Source organism: Salmo trutta, chromosome 13 (assembly GCF_901001165.1).
Source record: "Salmo trutta chromosome 13, fSalTru1.1, whole genome shotgun sequence".
In the NCBI taxonomy this organism is placed as follows: domain Eukaryota; kingdom Metazoa; phylum Chordata; class Actinopteri; order Salmoniformes; family Salmonidae; genus Salmo; species Salmo trutta.
Window position 1 is genome coordinate 35,889,357 of NC_042969.1, and position 23,245 is coordinate 35,912,601.

Genomic DNA, 23,245 nt, shown 5'->3' on the forward strand with positions numbered 1-23,245 from the left:
GGTGTGAATATTCATGTAAATTTGATATTTTTGTATTTTATTTTCAATACATTTGCAAAAATGTCTAAAACATGTTTTCACGTTGTCATTATGGGGTATTGAGTGTAGATAGGTGAAAATAATAGATATTTAATAAATGTTTAATTCAGGTTGTAACACATTTTTGGGAACAAGTTAAGGGGTATGAATACTTTCACTAAATGCACATGCTAATAAAAGTGTAGGTTTTTATCCTCTGCAGGATCGGTGGGTGCCCCGCGGGACAGTTGAGCTAACGTAGGCTAATGCGATTAGCATGAGGTTGTAAGTAACAAGAACATTTCCCAGGACATAGATATATCTGATATTGGCAGAAAGCTTAAATCCTTTATAATCTAACTGCACTGTCCAATTTACAATAGCTATTAAAGTGAAAGAATACCATGCTATTGTTTGAGAAGAGTGCACAGTTATGAACTTGAAAAGTTAGAAATAAACCAATTAGGCACATTTGAGCAGTCTTGATATAACATATTGAACATAAATGCAATGGTTCATTGGATCAGTCTAAAACGTTGCACATACACTGCTGCCATCTGGTGGCCAAAATCTAAATTGTGTTTGGGCTGGAATAATACATTATGGCCTTTCTCTTGCGTTTCGAAGATGATGGTACAAAAAAATATACGAAAAATGCATAGTTTTTTCTTTGTATTATCTTTTACCAGATCTAATGTGTTATATTCTCCTACATTCCTTTCACATTTCCACAAACTTCAAAGTGTTTCCTTTCAAATGGTATCAAGAATATGCACATCCTTGCTCCAGGTCCTGAGCTACAGGCAGTTAGATTTGGGTATGTCATTTTAGGCGAATATTTAAAAAAAGGGGCGGATCCTTAAGAGAATAGTAATTGGGGTTTTCTGAATGAGTCTTGAGGTCCAGAGGTGCAAGCAAACAGAAAATATGTCTGTCCCACTTCTGGCACCATATTTTGCTTGTAATTTTCCATCCTGCAGTGCAATGGTTTCTTATCTTTGAGTGCTATATGTGTGGTTTTCTAGGCAATATGTCTGGGTGTGTCTTCAACCCTGTTCTGTTATCTCCTCTTTCACAATATATATGGTTAGTTTGCTATATAGCCTATTAAATAGGAAAATAACTTATTATCAACTAAAAACAAGAAAAAAGCTATGTTGCACAACGTTTATGGAGTTTATTTGTGTTGCCCAAATAAGTTGATAAATGTTTTGTGATATGATATAGCCTTCAATCTCCTCCCACGTGGCTAATTATGTACGTGACCAATGAAGATAATATTTTGTTTACATCCACATTCCTCTTGGTTTACAGTATTTATGACGTTATTTTATTCCCAACTGCACAAACAATTTAGGACGGCTTGAAGGTCATCAGAGCAAAGTAACTGGGCAAGTTTGTTTTGTATGGCCTGGGTCCAGTTTTAGTCGATTCCACTTGTCACTTGTCTACATACCGGGGCACCGGACAATGCAAAACGAGCATGCCCATTGTTTTGAGACGGCGAGTGCTACACAGAAATCCTAGATGCTGATTGGTTTAGAGACGCCCAATCCTTCCCAACGGTTTTATGTTTACTGACCCTCCTACACCTATCTAGAGGTTTACATAGATGCTAGGAAAGTACATTTGTTTTACTTTGTTTCTTAAATAGCCTACCCCGCGTGTCTGTATCGACTTTCAATTCCAGGCAATTAAGATTTCTGCTCACAAGTGACTTGACTGGTGACAGTTACAAAAGAAAAGGTATTAAGAGCATCCTAAAATGAGTTGTTTTCATCTAGATGACTTCCTTGCAGGGTGGATTGGAGGTGAGTGTCCGTTATTTTTTTAACTAGTCAATTAACTGTAGAATTAGAGATGAGTTTGGGATAGAGCACATGTTGGACAATTGTATGTCGATTTTGTTGTTTGTTTATTATCATGTGTGTTAAACAAACTTTTGTTTTTTATTTTTAATACATTTGCTATCTTTGTTATTTAGGCCTACGTTTAATCTATGTTCCATTATACATTTTAAAAATGAATAATTGGAACAAAGTTTAAACAATGGGAAGCATACACAGAGTTTCCTAATCTAATTGCCCACATAGCGCTTGACATTTGATCATTTTGATCAAACACTTAACGGGAGTTAATAATTAAATAAACAGTTCCAACACATTTTACTATTTAGTTTGAGAAAAAGTATTCCTTATCTGTATTCTACTTCTGCAAGGCGCGCTACCCGAAACGGCCAGTAGGGGCATAGTAGTTGCACATTACATAATGCTATCTGTGGAATGCTGTAACTTGTTCTCACTCTTCATCGCCTGTTATTCGCCTATAGGCAGACTACTGTAGTTATGAACATTATCGGCCTACTTTAGTTTTTTTTTGCAAATGTTGAGTCAATGATCCCGAAGCAGAGGTAGAGCTGTGGTAGTGTTCTAAAATGCTGTTGAGACTGTCTGGCGGGACATGATTCTCCCAGTTCTCTCTGTATTTCCCTGAAATCTGTGGTACTATAGTTGTATTGTCCGAGGAGGGTTGGATGTTCTAGGCCGTGTGCCATTGAAACAACATTATGTTGTTATTATCGCTCACCCTCTATCTCACTCGCTTTCAATTTGCTTTATTGGCATGACATAACAATGGGCATCTTGCCAAAGCGTACTTTGGCGATTAAGTGATACATTTACGATATTAACATAATAATAATAATATTCAATACTGTCAACGGGACAATCAGTAACAACATAATTCAAGGGTCAAAATAACCATACAATGGACAATAACAATGGCATAAAGAACATGTGCAGGTTGGTTGGTCTGTCAGACACTGTCCCTCGTTTTATGGCAGGCAGCAATGTAGTGCGCTGCCAACCTACATCTCTCTGCGTCCTCTCGCGACAGGACGGGTAGCCTATTGTCATCAGAGCGGTCTTTGAAACCGTGAATAAAGGTTTAACATTTGGGGAAATGACACTCATTGTTTTATATTTTTGACATTTTGTCAGGAAATGCAGCTCTGTCACAGGATCAGCCGTGGTGCATGGCTGTGCTCGCTGAGCCTGTACTTTGTCAAGGTTTTTCTAAGGTTTTGATCAGTATCCTTGGTCAAATAGTTTGCCACGGTGTACTGTCGATATAGGGCCAGATAGCACTGCATTTTGCTTTGCGCTTGTATTTCCCAATAGGTAATATTGTTTTGACTGTTGTATTTTATTCTGATTGATTGGATGTTCTGGTCCTGAGGCTTCAGTGTGTTAGTAGAACAGATTTGTAAACTCAGGACCAGCTGGATGAGGGGACTCTTTTCTTTGCTCAGTTCTTGGCATTGCAGGGCTTGGTAATGATATGAGAGGGGGTCACTGTATTTGAGATGTTTCCAAAACTTAATTGCTCTATTTTGAGTTTTTCTTATTATCAAATCAAATTGTATTGGTCACATACACATGGTTAGCAGATGTTATTGCGAGTGTAGCGAAATTCTTGTGCTTCTAGTTCTGACAGTGCAGTAATATCTAACATGTAATCTAACAATTCCACAACAAATACCTAATACACACAAATCTAAGTAAAGGACTGAAGTAAGAATATATAAATATATGGATGAGCAACAAACATTAGTGGATATTGGCTTAATTCTGTGCTGCATGTATTATTTATAGTTGTCCTCTGGACATGTAGGAGACTCTTATAGAACTCTGCATGCAGGGTTTCAATGGGGTGTTTGTCCCATTGGGTGAAATCTTGTTCTGCAAGTGGACCCCACACCTCTCTGCCATGAAGTGCAATTGGTTCAATGACACATTTAAATTAGATTTAGGCAATTTGAATAAGTATTTTGATTTTAATTTGCTTTTTAATTCCGTAGAATTCCCTGCATGCTTTCTTTCAATTCAATTTCAATTTAAGGGCTTTATTGGCATGGGAAACATATGTTAACTTTGCCAAAGCAAGTGAAGTAGATAATAAAACAATGCAAATTAATAATAAACATTACACTCACAGAAGTTCCAAAAGAATAAAGACATTTCAAATGTCATATTATGTGCAAATAGTTAAAGTAAAAAAGGGAAAATAAATCAACATAAATATGGGTTGTATTTACAATGGTGTTTGTTCTTCACTGGTTGCCCTTTTCTTGTGGCAACAGGTCACACATCTTGCTGCTGTGATGGGACTCTGTGGTATTTCACCCAATAGATATGGGAGTTTATCAAAATTGGGTTCATTTTCAAATTCTTTGTGGATCTGTGTAATCTGAGGGAAATATGTGTCTCTAATATGGTCATACATTTGGCAGGAGGTTAGGAAGTGCAGCTTAGTTTCCACCTCATTTTGTGGGCAGTGTGCACATAGCCTGTCTTCTCTTGAGAGCCAGGTCTGCTTACGGCGGCCTTTCTCAATAGCAAGGCTATGCTCACGGAGTCTGTATGTAGTCGAAGCGTTCCTTAATTTTGGGTCAGTCACAGTGGTCAAGTATTCTGCCACTGTGTACTCTGGTAAGGGCCAAATAGCATTCTAGTTTGCTCAGTTTTTTTGTTAATTCTTTCAAATGTGTCAAGTAATTATCTTTTTGTTTTCTCATGATTTGATTGCGTCTAATTGTGTTGCTGTCCTGGGGTGTTTGTGTTTGTGAACAGAGCTCCAGGACCAGCTTGCTTAGGGGACTTTTCCAGGTTAATCTTTCTCTGGGTGATGGCTTTGTTATGGAACATTTGGGAATTGCTTCCTTTTAGGTGGTTGTAGAATTTAACAACTTTTTTCTGGATTTTGATCATTAGCGGGTATCGGCCTAATTCTGCTCTGCATGCATTATTTGGTGTTTTTGCCAATTTTAACCACACACTTGTTGTTTGTGTACATGGATTTTATAATGTTGTATGTTTTTCCCCCAACACCACTTTTCATCAATTTGTATAGCAGACCCTCATGCCAAATTGATTTAAGCTTTTTTGAAATCAACAAAGAAGGAGAAGACTTTGCCTTTGTTTTGGTTTGTTTGTTTGTTAATTAGGGTGTGCAGGGTGAATACGTGGTCTGTCGTATTGTAATTTAGTAAAAAGCCAATTTCACATTTGCTTAGTACAATGTTTTCACTGAGGAAATGTACGAGTCTGCTGTTTTTGGTTGGATAGGTTTCTCAATTTCTTTCTTAGGTTTTTGCATTCTTCATCAAACCATTTGTCAATGTTGTTCATTTTCTTCGGTTCTCTCTCTCTGTGTGTGTTTCTCTCTTTCACTCTCTCTCTCTCTTTCACCCTCAATCTCTCTCCCCCCTCTCTCTTTCACTCTCTCTCCCCCCTCTATCTTTCTCTCTCTCTCCCTCTTTCTCTCTCTCTCCCCCTCTCTCTTTCTCTCTCTCTCCCCCTCTCTCTTTCTCTCTCTCCCCCCTCTCTCTCTTTCACGCTCCCCCCCCTCTCTCTTTCTCTCTCTCTCCCCCTCTCTCTTTCTCTCCCCCTCTCTCTCTTTCACTCTCTCTCTCCCCCCTCTCTCTTTCTTTCTCTCTCCCCCTCTCTCTTTCTTTCTCTCTCTCTCCCCCTCTCTCTCTTTCACTCTCTCTCCCCCCTCTCTCTTTCACTCTCTCTCCCACCCCTATCTATCCCTTCTCACTCCTCTAAATGTGGTTTCCATCTGTTTTTCCAATAGGAGCTTCCAGTGTTATTGTGGGTCATCCGCTGGACACAGTCAAGGTACATGAGGACACAGTTCAACACATAAAGGACTGGTTTCCCAGACACTGATCAAGCCTAGTCCTGAACTGAAAGGATATTCTCTGTTTATCTTGAGTTTAAGTCCAGGTTTAGGTTTAATCTGTGTACAGGAAACTGTCTGAGGTTTAAACAGTGAAGGCTGCTGAGGTGAAGAAGGCCCATAATAATGGCTGGAACAGCACAAATGGAATGGCATCAAACACATGGAAATCATGGAAACCATGTGTTTGATACCATTCCACTCCAGCCATTACCATGAGCCCATCTTCCCCAATTAAGGTGCCACCACCAACCTGGGTCTGAAAGGCCCACAAAAATGCCATAAATTGTCTCTTTCATTTAAACAATGGAGGTGAACCAGGCAGATCAATGCTTGCAGTTTCGTTGCTGTCAGTAAAAAAAAAAGAAAAGGCCCAATGGGGGTAACCTCCGAGCTCAACTTGCCTAGCTGTTCAGTTCACTTGCTCTAGGCAATAGATCAACCCTTAATGTCAAACCTTGGGTTTTTATCAAACATGCAATATTACTGTATCTGTACATACACAGTTACCATTTAGAGGGCTATAGGCCTGCAGTAATGCAGTAACATTAAAACCAGTTAGCACACATCACCTAGCCTACATGTTGTAGATTGTGTAGTAGGAATGTTGAGGTTCTTATCATTTACCATTTTCTATGATTCTACCCAACAGACTCGTTTACAAGCTGGGAAAGGATACAAGAACACCCTTCACTGTGTCCTCCAAATCTACAGAAAGGAAACTGTTAGTGATTAACTAGTTGTTGCTTTTATTTCTTATTCATATTTTTTAAACTACATTGTTGGTTAAGGGGCTTGTAAGTAAGCATTTCACTGTAAGGTCTACACCTGTTTGTATTCGGCACATGTGACTAATACAATTTGATTTGATATGTCACTGCTCTTGTAGTCTAACGGTAATATAGGCCGTTTAGCAGACACTTTTATTCAACGCAATTTACAGTCATGCGTACATGGACATGTTGTGGGGAACCCAATGGGAATGGATCCCACAGTAATACATGAAGTAATATTTGGCATAATAAACCATTTGTCGCCATGGTATTGGTATGGTTTCCTTTAGAACTGTAGAGGGCTTGGACATAAGTGTCAGCCGCGACAACTACTGTAAAAGTTCATTCTAATATCCTATATTCAACTCACACTCTCATCTGTAGATTATACTGTAGGCCTTGCTGTGACAGTTCTGGAATGAAAAATGTGACTTTTGAAGCAACTGTGCTTTTGTTTTATAAAATATTATTGAGCCTTGCTGTGAATACTCCCTCTGTATCCTCTCTCTGGCTGGGAGGGAGAAAAACCTGGAAAGAAGTGGAGGGCGCTCTGGGAGAAGGAGAATGCTTAAAGCTGCCAAAGGTCACGTGGTATACTGGGACCCAGGCCTTCTGCAAAACAAATTGTTCCATAAAACCTCTCATTTTTCTTCCACCTAGGTTGCTGGCTTCTTCAAGGGTCTCTCCTTCCCGCTGGCCAGCATCACTGTGTATAACTCAGTGGTGTTTGGGTTTTTCAACAACACACAGAGGGTTATAAGCAAGTTCCGCCATGGTGACGAGAGGCAGTCGTGTGGTATGCTGGACATGACCCTGGCCAGCATGTTGACAGGGCTAATGTCAGTGGGACTCGGAGCTCCGGTCGACCTGGTTAAGATCAGATTGCAGATGCAGACTCTGCCCTGTCTAGCAGGTATTTCCTTTACTATAACTATCTTTCAGACCATTCTAAAAGGTATTTCCTTTAGTACAACTATCCTTCAGACCATTCTGAAAGGTATTTCCTTTAGTACAACTATCCTTCAGACCATTCTAAAAGGTATTTCCTTTAGTACAACTATCCTTTAGACCATTCTAAAAGGTATTTCCTTTAGTACAACTATCCTTCAGACCATTCTAAAAGGTATTTCCTTTAGTACAACTATCCTTCAGACCATTCTAAAAGGTATTTCCTTTAGTACAACTATCATTCAGACCATTCTAAAAGGTATTTCCTTTAGTACAACTATCCTTCAGACCATTCTAAAAGGTATTTCCTTTAGTACAACTATCCTTCAGACCATTCTAAAAGGTATTTCCTTTAGTACAACTATCCTTCAGACCATTCTAAAAGGTATTTCCTTTAGTACAACTATCCTTCAGACCATTCTAAAAGGTATTTCCTTTAGTACAACTATCCTTCAGACCATTCTGAAAGGTATTTCCTTTAGTACAACTATCCTTCAGACCATTCTAAAAGGTATTTCCTTTAGTACAACTATCCTTTAGACCATTCTAAAAGGTATTTCCTTTAGTACAACTATCCTTCAGACCATTCTAGCAGGTACAGTGCCTATAGTTCCCATGGGTTTAGACAGCTCATTTTAGTGGGACTTTACTCAGAGGTCTAGATTAGAACAGAACAGAATAAATTGACAATTCAACGAACCAGGGACAACGATTCATTTGCCTATTCAGATTCAGCGCCCCATTAGTTTTCCAACAGCCATTCATATTTCACAACAGCAACTCAGACGAGCTAGCTTGAGATGATAAATCCCGTGGATTGTAACCAGCTCACTTAAAGGTTGATAAACTAAGGCGTTGTAATCACCTGTCAGTGATGAGTCACCAGTCACCGTTTTGAAGACGGAAACTGCTTTTTTATATGGCGATGTACCACACGTCCTTGTGTGTTGCCCCATGGATCTTTATGGTGCCTACAGTATAGGGCATAATACATGGGTTAAATGTTGACCATCGCCTGTTGTTCTGGTATATAGCTAAAGCCTCCTTCCCCTTAATCCAAACGATCTTCTTTCTGCATGAGTGGTCAATAAAGTAAAGTAGAATCTAATCATTATTGTTTTGTATCCTTGTGTATTTTAGAGAACCTGACCCTTGCCGGGACGACTGGGAAAGGTAATATCGCTGTGCGCTCAGTGACTCTCCAGGGCCAGCCGACCTACAGAGGGCCCATCCACTGCATCAGTTCCATACTGCAGACTGAGGGGATCCAGGGACTCTACAGAGGAGCCGGGGCCATGGTCCTGAGAGACGTCCCTGGGTACACGCTGTACTTCATCCCTTACGCGTTGTTCTGTAGCTGGCTATCCCCTGAAGGGAGGTCATCACCTCATCCCTGTTCTGTATGGGTGTCTGGAGGACTGGCAGGTAACTGGAAGGTGTTTACGGATGGATGGTAATGTTACTGTTGCTAGTTGTGCTTGGTGGAAGCAAATTTGAAAGTAGCCTTTAGGTCAGATGAAGGAGCATTCTGTTGAAACCGTGGCCTCGTTTTGGTTTCCACTAGGCCAGAGAATGTACTGGTGGAGGGTTATTAGGCCCATACATAAATCATACCCACAATCCTGACATTGCTAGCAGGGCCGTAACCAGGGTTTGAGTTTTAGTCTACCGCCTTCCGGACCTCACTGTCTCATCGTTGTCGGTGATCAGGCCTACCACTGTTGTGTCGTCAGCAAACTTAATGATGGTGTTGGAGTCATGCTTGGCCATGCAGTCATGGGTGAACAGGGAGTACAGGAGGGTAGATTATACCACTGTTGTGTCGTCAGCAAACTTAATGATGGTGTTGGAGTCATGCTTGGCCATGCAGTCATGGGTGAACAGGGAGTACAGGAGGGGACTAAGCACGCACCCCTGAGGGGCCCCCGTGTTGAGGATCAGCGTGGCAGATGTGTTGTTGCCTACCCTTATCACCTGGGGCCGGCCCGTCAGGAAGTCCAGGATCCAGTTGCATAGGGAGGTGTTTAGACTCAGGGTCCTTAGCTTAGTGATGAGCTTTGTGGGCACTATGGTGTTGAACGCTGAGCTGTAGTCAATGAATAGCATTCTCACATAGGTGTTCCTTTTATCCGGGTGGGAAAAGGAAGTGTTGAGTGCGATTTGAGATTGCGTCATCTGTGGATCTATTGGCGCGATATGCGAATTGGAGTGGGTCTAGGGCAGGGCGGCCCAACCCTCTTCCTGGAGATCTACTGTCCTGTAGGTTTTCAATCCAACCCTAATTTAGCATATCTGATTCAGCTAGTTAAGGTCTTGTTGCGCAGCTAATTAGTAGAATCAGGTGTGTTAAATTACGTTTGGACTGAAACCCCACAGGACGGTAGATCTCCAGGAAGAGGGTTGGGCAGCTCTGGTCTAGGGTTTCTGGGATGAACACCTAGCCTATTAGCTATACAGTTTTAATGTTATACCTCTGAAATATGATAAATAATTCACACTGTCACGTAGCATCAGCGACTGTTCAGTCAGTTGTAATGATGAATTGCATAAAATGATCAACTCTTTACATCAATACTGTATCTCTCTTGTCAAAATACATAGCATTCACATTTTGTATTCCTAGGCATTACTAATCAAGCTCTGCACCGTATTATCAGTGATGTAGTGGTTAAAAAAAGTTGGGTAATGGGTGAACTATGACCTTCCATCGAGCGAGATGATAAGACGAACAACCACAGATAGAAAGGAAATTGTAGGACATTTTTAGAACTGTTTGCGTGTTGATAGAATTTTAATACTGAATTCAAAAGTACAATGCTTGTCTTTCATAATTTGGTCAGATATACTTGGATGTGTAGTGTCAGCATTTGTTGCTGGCATGTCATGCCTAAGTTTTCTCATCTTGCCAATGAAAAAATCATTAAAGTAGTTGGCAATATCAGTGGGTTTTGTGATGAATGAGCCATCTGATTCAATGAATGATGGAGATGAGTTTGCCTTTTTTTCCAAAAATGTAATTGAAGGTGCTCAAAAGCTTTTTACTATCATTCTTTATGTCAGTTATCTTTGTTTCATAGTGTAGTTATTTATTTGTATTCAGTTTAGTCACATGATTTCTACATTTGCAGTACGTTTGCCAATCGGTTGTACAGCCAGACTTATTTGCCATTCCTTTTGCCTCACCCCTCTCAACCATTCAATTTTTCAATTCCTCAATAGGGATTTCAGTTTTTTGTCATTTTCTTAATGGATGCGTGCTTATTAGTAACTGGGATAAGCAATTTCATGAATGTGTCAAGTGCAGCGTCTGTTTGCTCCTCATTACACACCATAGACCAACAAATATTCTTTACATCAACAACATAGGAATCACTACGAAACTTCTTCTATGACCTCTTATACACTATATTAGGCTCAGCCTTTGGATCTTTGGTTTTCCTCGATATGGCTACTATATATTGTGATCACTACATCTGATGGATCTGGATACTGCTTTCAAGCACATTTCTGCAGCATTAGCAAAGATGTGAACAATACATGTTGATGATTTTATTCCTATGCTGTTTGTAACTACCCTGGTAGGTTGAAGCATTTTCCTGAGTGGGCAGCTTGATAAGTCAGTCAGTATTTAAATCACCCAGAAAATATACCTCACTGTTGATATCACATACATGATCAAGCATTTCACACATGTTATCCAGATACTGACTGTTAGCACTTGGTGGTCTATAGCAGCTTCCCACCAGAATGGGCTTAAGAAGTGACAACAATTAATTATGACTACTTCCTTCCATTTGAATGTTCGAGAAAGGTGTTGTTGATTTAATTAGACCATATGGTTCAAGTCTAATTAATGAAAAAAGCATCAAATCAACAATGGCATTAATTTCAATTAACTCTGCATCTCTTCCTACTGTTGACTTGTTTCATAACTGCCATCAGTTTGGCCCCAAAACATCGACAACAACACATAGTGACATAGTAAAATAAATACAAGAGTGTGAAAAAATATGGCAACGATATTTCATGCTGAAACTCTCATATTAAACAAACATTGTATTAAAAAAAAAAAAAATAGTATATCTACAATGACGGCCTACACCGACCAAACCCGGACGACTCTGGGCCAATTGTGCACCGCCCTACAGGGATCTCAATCACGGCCAGTTGTGATACAGCCTGGATTCGAACCAAGGTGTCTATAGTGACGTCTCTAGCACTGAGATGCAGTGCCTTAGATCGCTGCGCCACTCGGGAGCCTTCACTAAGTAGATGGTTTATATTTAGACGTTTTACAGCTTTGTCGTTCTGTTTTCTATTTTAAATCATCTTATTTAATTATATTGTGATACGGCCACACAGAGGGCAAGACATAATTACAGACATCTGTGATAAGTACTCAAATGGCCACTAGATGTCTTGTGATATATTTCAAGGATTTTATGTATTCTAAAACAATTCTGCTAGTTTACCCTCTCTTTGCAACTGTAGTTCTCAATAAGTGAGGGTCTGATGTTTTTGGTAAAATAAAAATGTTTGTATGGAAAGCAACAACGAGAGGACATTTGGGATTTTTAATAGATTAGAACAGAAGGAAAAAGCTTCCATTCCCACTGAAAGGTGACTTCCTAGCAGTGTGTCTCAGCACAGTTTTCAAAAAACCTACCAGTTCAGTGTGTTTGAAGAAACATCTTGAAGTTTTACAAAATGTAATTGGCTGTTTTTTAAGAATGTAACTGTAATCCATACATTTTTTAAAAGTAATCTGGGTTGATGTAATCTGATTACGTAATCCCTGTTACATGTAATCTGTCAGTACCCAAAACTGGTTGTACCGCTATGATAGCTATACTCTAACTGAACTGTAGTGACGAGTGCTATAGTCTTCTCCACCACCAAATGATTTATTATTATTATTATTTGTATTACATATAAAGCTTTGCCGACTGGAACATGCCCTGATTGTAGCCAAAGCCTGTTACAAGGACTTTCTAAAACATTATAGATCAACTCTGTTGCTACATGCTAATGTACATCACTGTAGCCAAAGCCTGTTACAAGGACTTTCAAAAACATTATAGTTCAACTCTGTTGCTACATGCTAAAGTACATCACTGTAGCCAAAGCCTGTTTTACAAGGACCTTCTAAAACATTATAGATCAACTCTGTTGCTACATGCTAAAGTACATCTCCTGACCTCTGACATGTTTCTGTCTACAGGTTCTATCTCGTGGGTCACGGCTACTCCAGCTGACGTGGTGAAGAGCAGACTACAGGCTGACGCTCTCCACACAAGGAAATACAGAGGGATTGTACACTGCATCGTTCAGAGCTACAAGACCGAGGGGATACATGTAAGCAAACAGACACACAGTACACACTGGGCCTGTTTCCCGTACTCCCATTAAGTCTGTAGCCCTGGACAAAGCAGCACTTTCAGTGAAGATCATTGAACATGCTTCTTTGTCCATGTGTAGGTCTAATCTTTGTACAGGAAACCAGCCCACTGTGTAGTAATTTAACATGGATCCATCACTACATTTCATTTGTAAAGTAATACGGTAGCCTGTGGTTTTGGTGTAGATTTGTGGCAACATAGATCATTGCTGACACTTCTAGTAGCTGCAAGTATTAGTCCCTTCAGCTTTTAAAGGTTCTACTCAGGTGAACCCAACTCAACATGTCCTGTAAAAGTCACAAGGGCGAGACAAGATCTGTTCCAAAGAAAAGTTATTAACTAACTACCAAGGTCGTTCCTAGGTTAAGAGGGAGTTCAAACAGGTTTTGGTCAATTTGTGATGTAACAAAATAGTAAAAAGCCAATAGTGATATGTCATAAACCCCCCCAAGTGACCAGACAGACACTGATCACAGACATTTGATCAATACCTGACAATCATTTAACAAGAGAGGCACTTGGCCTGAATAAGCTTGAATAGGTGTTAACCATGTGGTTTCAGCTAGATATTTGTTTGGTTGACTGTTATGAACATAGGATGTTAAGTTTTAATTGAATTCCTTTTTTTTTATTATACATTATGTCATTATTTTCTATTGCTCTCTTCAGGTCTTTTTCCGCGGAGCCTCCGTGAACGCTCTCCGAGGCTTCCCAATGAGTGCCACCATGTTTCTGGGTTATGAACTCTCTCTGCAGTTCTTCAGGGGCCTCTAGTGTTTACACAAGGAATATGATACAGTACAGTATGTCCACTGAATGACACATTATCTTGACAGCTATCCTCTTGTCCTAGGACACCCCAAATGTTTTCCCCAGGAAGATCATTTGAATCCTTGCAGAATGAAAGTAGGGAGCGACTTGACTTGAGAATTGTTCTAGTTGAGAATTATCTGCGCTATTGCCATAATACAATATATTTATGAAGTGTAAATACTCGTTTCTTATATTAAGAAAAAATATCTTAATTAAAGTGCCTTACATTAATTGACAAATGTATACATTTAAATATGTTGTGCTATAATATACAGTAACAGTATGCTTAATATTTTAATATATAGCTGTATTGCATAAATGATCTAGTTATTAGTACCCAACAGTTAACTAGTTCTAACCTCCATAATGATACGCACATGAATCATTATATTTTGTTGGTGCCAGGCTTTTAATTCAATTGTTTAATCTTTGTGATTTGTAAATAAGTATGAGAGAAATTAAATGTCATTCCACAAGGAGGCATAGTTTTGTACATCATTTTTTCTTAAAAGTTATTTTAATGTGGGTTTTTGGTGGGAATTCTTGTTAGAGACTGTTTCTGTACACTTTTACTTGGAAAACCTAATAAACATATTTTTTTAATTTAAATGGTATTCTTTCTTTAAATCCTCTCCAAAAGTCAGTGCTTTCTAAATGACTGCAGTAACCTTACAGATACCAGGCTACTGATGTGTAACAGTAATCGGGTAAACAGAGTAAAAAAAAACATCAGGGACCCACAATGTTGGCCACTTGTTACTGAGCACATGTAGGGGGGCAATGAAGAATCCTTCTGAAGAACCTTATCTCAGGGCTGTGGGTGGCTGATAAAGTCAGGTGGCAGGGTGCTTCTGTACAGCTGTCTTTACACTATACAGTATCCTGATGCAGTGTTTCCCAAACTCTGTACTGGGCCCCCATGCCCCAACCCCCCCCACACACACACACACACACACACATGTTTTGAATGAACTGTTGACTACAAACAACCTCCCCTAGAAGGCACTGTTCTCTAAAAAACTTTACCAGATGATATCCTAGAGCAGGGGTTTTCAACCTCTGGGACCCCAAGCCATTCCATATATTTGAACTATTCTAGAGCTAGTATACCTGATTCAACTGAATACCAAGCCCTTGATTAGGTTAAATAGAGTTAGTATACCTGATTCAACTGAATACCAAGCCCTTGATTAGGTTAAATAGAGTTAGTATACCTGATTCAACTGAATACCAAGCCCTTGATTAGGTTAAATAGAGTTAGTATACCTGATTCAACTGAATACCAAGCCCTTGATTAGGTTAAATAGAGTTAGTATACCTGATTCAACTGAATACCAAGCCCTTGATTAGGTTAGATAGAGTTAGTATACCTGATTCAACTGAATACCAAGCCCTTGATTAGGTTAAATAGAGTTAGTATACCGGATTCAACTGAATACCAAGCCCTTGATTAGGTTAAATAGAGTTAGTATACCTGGTTCAACTGAATACCAAGCCCTTGATTAGGTTAGATAGAGTTAGTATACCTGATTCAACTGAATACCAAGCCCTTGATTAGGTTAAATAGAGTTAGTATACCGGATTCAACTGAATACCAAGCCCTTGATTAGGTTAAATAGAGTTAGTATACCGGATTCAACTGAATACCAAGCCCTTGATTAGGTTAGATAGAGTTAGTATACCTGATTCAACTGAATACCAAGCCCTTGGTTAGGTTAAATAGAGCTAGTATACCTGATTCAACTGAATACCAAGCCCTTGGTTAGGTTAAATAGAGCTAGCACAGGGCTACAACTAAATTGTGAAATGTCTGGTGGTCCCTGAAGAGAGGTTTGAAAACCAATGTCCTAGAGGACAATAATTATATGAAATATTGCTCTCTGTATACACTACCTGACCAAAAGTATGTGGACACCTGCTCGTCGAACATCTCATTCCAAAGTCATGGGCATTAATATGGAGTTGGTCCCCCCTTTACTGCTATAACAGCCTCCACTGTTCTGGGAAGGCTTTCCACTAGATGTTGGTTCATTGCTGCGGGGACTTGCTTCCATTCAGCCACAAGAGCATTAGTGAGGTCAGGCACTAATGTTGGGCGATTAGGCCTGGCTCACAGTCGGCGATCCAATTCATCCCAAAGGTGTTCGATGGGGTTGAGGTCAGGGCTTTGTGAAGGCTAGTCAAGTTCCTCCACACCGATCTCGACAAGCCATTTCTGTATGGACCTTGCTTTGTGTACGGGGCATTGTCATGCTGAAACAGGAAATGGCCTTCCCCAAACTGTTGCCACAAAGTTGGAAGCACAGAATCGTCTAGAATGCCATTGTCTGCTGTAGTGTTAAGATTTCCCTTCACTGGAACTAAGGGGTCAAGCCCAAACCATTATTCTTCCTCCACCAAACTTTACAGTTGGCACTATGAATTCAGGCAGGTAGTGTTCTCCTGGCATCCGCCAAACCCAGATTTGTCCGTTGTACTGCCAGATGGTGAAGCTTGATTCATCACTCCAGAGAACGCATTTCCACTGCTCCAGAGTCCAATGTCGGCGAGCTTTACACCACTCCAGCCGATGCTTGTTATAGTGCATGGTGATCTTAGGCTTGTGTGCGGTTGCTCTGCCATGGAAACTTATTTCATGAAGCTCCTGACCAACAGTTATTGTGCCGACGTTGCTTCCAGAGGCAGTTTGGAACTCTGTAGTGAGTGTTGCAACTGAAGACAGAGAATTTTTACGTGCTACACGCTTGGCGGTCCTGTTCTGTGAGCTTTTGTGGCCTACCACTTCACTACTTAGCGGTTGTTGCTCCTAGATGTTTCCACTTCACAGTAACAGCACTTACAGTTGACCGGGGCAGCTCTAGCTGGGCAGAAATTTGACGAACTGACTTGTTGGAAAGGTGGCATCCTATGACGGTGCCACATTGAAAGTCACTAAGCTTTTCAGTACGGCCATTCTCCTGCCAATGTTTGTCTATGGAGATTGCATGGCTGTGTGCTCAATTTTATACACCTGTCAGCAACGGATGTAGCTAAAATAACCGAATCAACTAATTTGAAGGGGTGCCCACATACTGTTGTGTATATAACGTGTATTTTTTCAGACTTCCTCAACATTTTTTTCTGTTTTTCACACATTATTTAAATCCAATGTTCCTCCCTCAGACCTCCTCCAATGAGCTTTGACAAGAATTGTGGAAACGGGGATGGAGGAAGCAATAATCTGACCGCTAGTAACATTTGCAGAGAGCCCCTGCGTGGTGTTGTTGGCTCTAGCCCAGTGCAGCTGAATGAATGGCCTAGTACCATGCTACCCTCTGCTAACTTAACCCAGCACCATCACTAGTCTCTACTCTGCCATGCTCTCTCTCTCTCTCTCTCTCTCTCTCTCTCTCTCTCTCTCTCTCTCTCTCTCTCTCTCTCTCTCTCTCTCTCTCTAGCCCAGTGACTGACTAATGTATGGATGGATAGTCTTAGGACACAGTAAGGATAGGATGAGGGAAGTGACATAACTTAAGATATCTGCCTTTTAAAGAGCACAGTGATCACATAAAAACTGTGATCCATCTAAAGTTTTGGGAACATGTTGTTTTGAAAAGGACAGAAAGTCCCTCACACTGAACATGCTCCCAATGTAACACCTTTATTGATGACGTTAAGATCCAACGCGGATCTTCATCAGGTCCCCTGGTTGGATGGAAATGTTGTCAGCAATAGTGGTTATTGGGAGCTAATGAGTGAGCCTTTCTGTCCTTTTCAATGTTACTTTATTAGCCCAGCACCTATGTCTTTAAGGATGTGCGTACTGTGTGTCCTTTCCTAAGGTTACATTGTCCTTTCCTAAGGTTATATTGTCCTTTCCTAAGGTTATATTGTCCTTTCCTAAGGTTATTTTGTCCTTTCCTAAGGTTACGTTGTCCTTTCCTAAGGTTATATTGTCCTTTCCTAAGGTTATATTGTCCTTTCCTAAGGTTACGTTGTCCTTTCCTAAGGTTATATTGTCCTTTCCTAAGGTTACGTTGTCCTTTCCTAAGATTACATTGTCCTTTCCTAAGGTTATATTGTCCTTTCCTAAGGTTACGTTGTCCTTTCCTAAGGTTACGTTGTCCTTTCCTAAGGTTATATTGTCCTTTCCTAAGGTTATATTGTCCTTTCCTAAGATTACATTGTCAATTCCTAAGGTTACGTTGTCCTTTCCTAAGGTTATATTGTCCTTTCCTAAGGTTATGTTGTCCTTTCCTAAGGTTATGTTGTCCTTTCCTAAGGTTATATTGTCCTTTCCTAAGGTTACGTTGTCCTTTCCTAAGGTTACATTGTCCTTTCCTAAGGTTACATTGTCCTTTCCTAAGGTTACGTTGTCCTTTCCTAAGGTTACGTTGTCCTTTTCTAAGGTTACATTGTCCTTTCCTAAGGTTACATTGTCCTTTCCTAAGGTTACGTTGTCCTTTCCTAAGGTTATATTGTCCTTTCCTAAGATTACATTGTCCTTTCCTAAGGTTACGTTGTCCTTTCCTAAGATTACATTGTCCTTTCCTAAGGTTATATTGTCCTTTCCTAAGATTACATTGTCCTTTCCTAAGGTTACGTTGTCCTTTCCTAAGATTACATTGTCCTTTCCTAAGGTTATATTGTCCTTTCCTAAGATTACATTGTCCTTTCCTAAGGTTATATTGTCCTTTCCAGCACAGTTCCAGCAATTATGATGGATGTGTAACCAGGTTGTACAGATGGGCTCAACTCAGTTTGGCTAAGGAGTGGAAAGCAGGGGCGCAACTTTCACTGGGGACGGGTGAAAGTTGAGTCCCCCCCGTTCCCCGTCCCCCGTTCCCCGTCCCCCCCACACACACGGTTTTATCATTGGAATGTGATACAAAACGAGGCAACGGTGTGCTTTAGGTCCATGCGGACGCCTCCAAGCTGTTTGGTTTGTTTATCCGACTGGGAAAAAAATTATACAAAAAAACACTGTTCCACCCATGGTTTGGGAAACACCCTGTTTGATCTAATGATTTCTATTGTGCAAGGCTACCATGTTGTATTTGTGTTGCTTTAGAAAATACACAATGAATTGCCTAGATATACATTGTGATGATAACGTTTCCCTGACAGCCAGGTGTAGGCCCTATCTAGGATCAGTTTAATATCTGAAAGAACGTTTCCCTGACAATCAGGTGTAGGCCCTATCTAGGATCAGTTTAATATCTGAAAGAACGTTTCCCTGACAACCAGGTGTAGGCCCTATCTAGGATCAGTTTAATATCTGAAAGAACGTTTCCCTGACAGCCAGGTGTAGGCCCTATCTAGGATCAGTTTAATATCTGAAAGAACGTTTCCCTGACAACCAGGTGTAGGCCCTATCTAGGATCAGTTTAATATCTGAAAGAACGTTTCCCTGACAACCAGGTGTAGGCCCTATCTAGGATCAGTTTAATATCTGAAAGAACGTTTCCCTGACAACCAGGTGTAGGCCCTATCTAGGATCAGTTTAATATCTGAAAGAACGTTTCCCTGACAACCAGGTGTAGGCCCTATCTAGGATCAGTTTAATATCTGAAAGAACGTTTCCCTGACAACCAGGTGTAGGCCCTATCTAGGATCAGTTTAATATCTGAAAGAACGTTTCCCTGACAACCAGGTGTAGGCCCTATCTAGGATCAGTTTAATATCTGAAAGAACGTTTCCCTGACAACCAGGTGTAGGCCCTATCTAGGATCAGTTTAATATCTGAAAGAACGTTTCCCTGACAACCAGGTGTAGGTTCCTATCTAGGATCAGTTTAATATCTGAAAGAACGTTTCCCTGACAACCAGGTGTAGGCCCTATCTAGGATCAGTTTAATATCTGAAAGAACGTTTCCCTGACAACCAGGTGTAGGCCCTATCTAGGATCAGTTTAATATCTGAAAGAACGTTTCCCTGACAACCAGGTGTAGGCCCTATCTAGGATCAGTTTAATATCTGAAAGAACGTTTCCCTGACAACCAGGTGTAGGACCTATCTAGGATCAGTTTAATATCTGAAAGAACGTTTCCCTGACAGCCAGGTGTAGGCCCTATCTAGGATCAGTTTAATATCTGAAAGAACGTTTCCCTGACAACCAGGTGTAGACGCTGAAAGAAGAAACATCTGATAAAACATCAGAGTAATATAAGATCACAGTGGTTTCAGTTTCTACAACGGCTGTAGTTATGGTTACAGTATCTGTTTATTATGGTAACGTTGTGAACTGGACAAAGACACAAAGAGGACAGTCATAAAACAAAATGATAGGCAATGAAATGGGAATAAAAGGTGAAAGATTAATTTTGTCATCTGTGTGTCAACAGAATCCATGATGACTGGTCTAGACAGAGAGATGGTGCCTGCCAGGGCCGCCATCCGTCCTCCATTGTGTGTATGTGTGTGTGTGTGTGTGTGTGTGTGTGTGTGTGTGTGTGTGTGTGTGTGTGTGTGTGTGTGTGTGTGTGTGTGTGTGTGTGTGTCACCATCCCTCCTCCACTGTCATTAAAATTTGCTGCAGTCCTGCAGGTACTGACCCATCAACCCACTGTATTAAGGCTACCAGAGAAGACCAAGATTTTAGTCTGTTTCTGAAATGGAACCCTATTTCCTACATTGAGCACTACTTTAGACCAAAAGCACTATATATGGAATAGGGTGCTATTTCCAACTCATCCTTAGATTCAACAGCTTGCCTGAATACATCAAATATTTAAACATCTATATTAGTTTCCATCTCTGGAGGAAATACAGCTGTAGATGGATGGATCTACTAACTACTGTGGCCTGACATAACCTTGTATCTCTGCTGCTCCAGTACAGTACACCCACGGTCCTAACTACTGTGACCTGATATAAACCTGTATCTCTGCTTCTCCGCTCCAGTACAGTACACCCACGGTCCTAACTACTGTGACCTGATATAACCCTGTATCTCTGCTGCTCCAGTACAGTACACCCACGGTCCTAACTACTGTGACCTGATATAAACCTGTATCTCTGCTGCTCCAGTACAGTACACCCACGGTCCTAACTACTGTGACCTGATATAAACCTGTATCTCTGCTGCTCCAGTACAGTACACCCACGGTCCTAACTACTGTGACCTGATATAAACCTGTATCTCTGCTGCTCCAGTACAGTACACCCATGGACCTAACTACTGTGACCTGATATAACCCTGTATCTCTGCTGCTCCAGTACAGTACACCCATTGTCCTCTATTCTCCACTACACCCACACAAGCCTCAGTGTGCAAATGTAACTAGCACAAAGCAGGAGATGTAACAAACACACAGCTAGCACAAAGCAGGAGATGTAACAAACACACAGCTAGCACAAAGCAGGAGATGTAACAAACACACAGCTAGCACAAAGCAGGAGATGTAACAAACACACAGCTAGCACAAAGCAGGAGATGTAACAAACACACAGCTAGCACAAAGCAGGAGATGTAACAAACACACAGCTAGCACAAAGGCAGGAGAGAACTGACATGCTCTTCAGCAAGTTTATTAGTTGTTGTCGACCTGTTGTGTATTTTTTGGAACACATCATGAATTCTGCAACATTGTTACCTCTCTGCAGTACCCGAGCTGACAGAGTGGAAAATCTATCGCTATGCCCTTGAGCAAGGCACTTAACCCTAATTTGCTCCAGGGGTGCCGTACTACTATAGCTGACCCTGTAAAACAATACATTTCACTGCACCTATCCGGTTTTTGTAACAATAAAACATCAATTTTATTTGTAATTTATTACAAGAAGATATTTTTGTGATGGGTCCCACCTGATTGTAAACTGTAGTATAATAATAAAATAAAAAACTTAATTTGAACCGTACTATATAATGTATCAATAAAGTTATGTCTCAACCATTAGCCTCTCACCAAGGAATTCAGTCAACACCGCATTATGAAAGTGTCACGCCCTGACCTTAGAGAGACGTTTTATTTCTCTATGTGGTTAGGTCAGGGTGTGATGTGGGGTGGGCATTCTATGTTGTCTATTTCTTTGTTTTGGCCGAGTGTGGTTCCCAATCAGAGGCAGCTGTCTATCATTGTCTCTGATTGGGAATCATACTTAGGCAGCCTTTTTCCACCTGTGTTTTGTGGTTAGTTGTTTTTTGTTTTGTATCTGTACCTGACAGAACTGTGCGCTTTCGTTTCATTTTTGTTTTAGTGTTTTTGGTGAAAATGAACACTTTCCACGCTGCGCTTTGGTCTCATTCCGACGACAGCCGTTACAGAAAGTCTATTCTGAGACATGGTTCCCTTTTCCCACCCGTTGTAGCACGCGTAAGACTTCATGGCTGTTTTTATTAGGAGGAGAGAGGGAGGTTCAGTCAGGGCCAGCCAGATGGTGTATTGTATTGAGTAAGGCAGTAAATCTATCACGGGACCAGGGGCTCCAACAGCTAAACAGAGAATAAGACACTGTTTAATTACACCCCGTGGAAGACTTTCAACAAATATGGTTTAAAACTTTTTAAGTGTTTTGATGAAGACACATATGGGATGGAGTAGATATATGATAATTGTCTCTGCTGGCTCTGGTGGGGACTGCTGCTATTGCATAGTGTTGATGTTCATGATAAAATACAATTGTTGATGGGCGGTATTTGTTTTGCATTTCAATAACAGCCCAAACTCACAACCGTGTTGTCACGGCTGTCTGAAGGATCGGGCCAAAACGCAGCGTGTTCGTAGTTCCACATCTTTATTTACCGTGAAACTGAATGCTATACACTAAACACTAGACAACAATCGTAACGCAGAGCAGGCAACAAACACTACTCAAAAATTAACAACCCACACATGGAAAACAGGCTACCTAAGTATGGCTTCCAATCAGAGACAACGATAGACAGCTGCCTCTGATTGGAAACCATACCTGGCCAACGCATAGAAAAGGAAAACATAGAAATAGAAATCTAGAAACCCCACAATGAAACAGAAACCCAAAACACACCCAAAACACCCCCCTGTCACGCCCTGACCACTCTACTATGGAAAATGACCTCTTACAAGGGTCAGGACGTGACACGTGTTTGTATCCCCAACATGAATGAGTTAACAAAAACTGTTGGGCCAGTGGACCCAAAACATATTGTAGTTTCAACTGTCAAAACAACGACTGTTGGACCAGTGGACCCCAAACATACTGTAGTTTCAACTGTCAAAACAACAACTGTTGGACCAGTGGACCCCAAACATACTGTAGTTTCAACTGTCAAAACAACAAACAACAAACAAATCCACACTCTGTACACTGACGTGTCCAAATCACATATTTAGCCTTTTTGGTGCAGGATATTTTTGCTATTTAAAGGCACTCTGATGGACAAATGTAATCACATCAAGATGCTGTTGTGACATGTAACAGAGGGTCTGGGCTGCTTGTAATGTTCTCCTCCACATTAGATCTGCTGCAGTCCACTGTACTGTCCCCTCTCCCCTCCCGCAGTGACAGTGTGTACATCCCAAATGGCACCCTATTCCCAAAATAGTGCACTACTTTTGACTAGAGCATTATGGGAAAATGGTCCCATTTGGGA

The 23,245-nt window shown here is 40.7% G+C and overlaps 1 protein-coding gene across 1 annotated transcript; it reads left to right on the forward strand.

Moving 5' to 3' along the window:
- The first annotated feature begins 835 nt into the window (after nt 1-835).
- On the forward strand, nt 836-14,302 carry LOC115205724 (solute carrier family 25 member 48). The gene is made up of 7 exons (XM_029771993.1): nt 836-1,829; nt 5,656-5,699; nt 6,413-6,484; nt 7,194-7,446; nt 8,622-8,906; nt 12,703-12,836; nt 13,550-14,302. Exons 1-7 carry the CDS (start codon nt 1,784-1,786, stop codon nt 13,652-13,654), a joined length of 939 nt encoding a protein of 312 aa, XP_029627853.1. The 5' UTR covers nt 836-1,783; the 3' UTR covers nt 13,655-14,302.
- The last annotated feature ends 8,943 nt before the right edge of the window (nt 14,303-23,245 follow it).

Coding starts and splice junctions, on each gene's coding strand:
- LOC115205724 (XM_029771993.1), top strand. CDS start 1,784: ATGAGTTGTTTTCATCTAGATGACTTCCTTGCAGGGTGGATTGGAG. Junction 7,447..8,621: donor GACTCTGCCCTGTCTAGCAG/GTATTTCCTTTA, acceptor TGTGTATTTTAG/AGAACCTGACCCTTGCCGGG. Junction 12,837..13,549: donor ACAAGACCGAGGGGATACAT/GTAAGCAAACAG, acceptor TGCTCTCTTCAG/GTCTTTTTCCGCGGAGCCTC.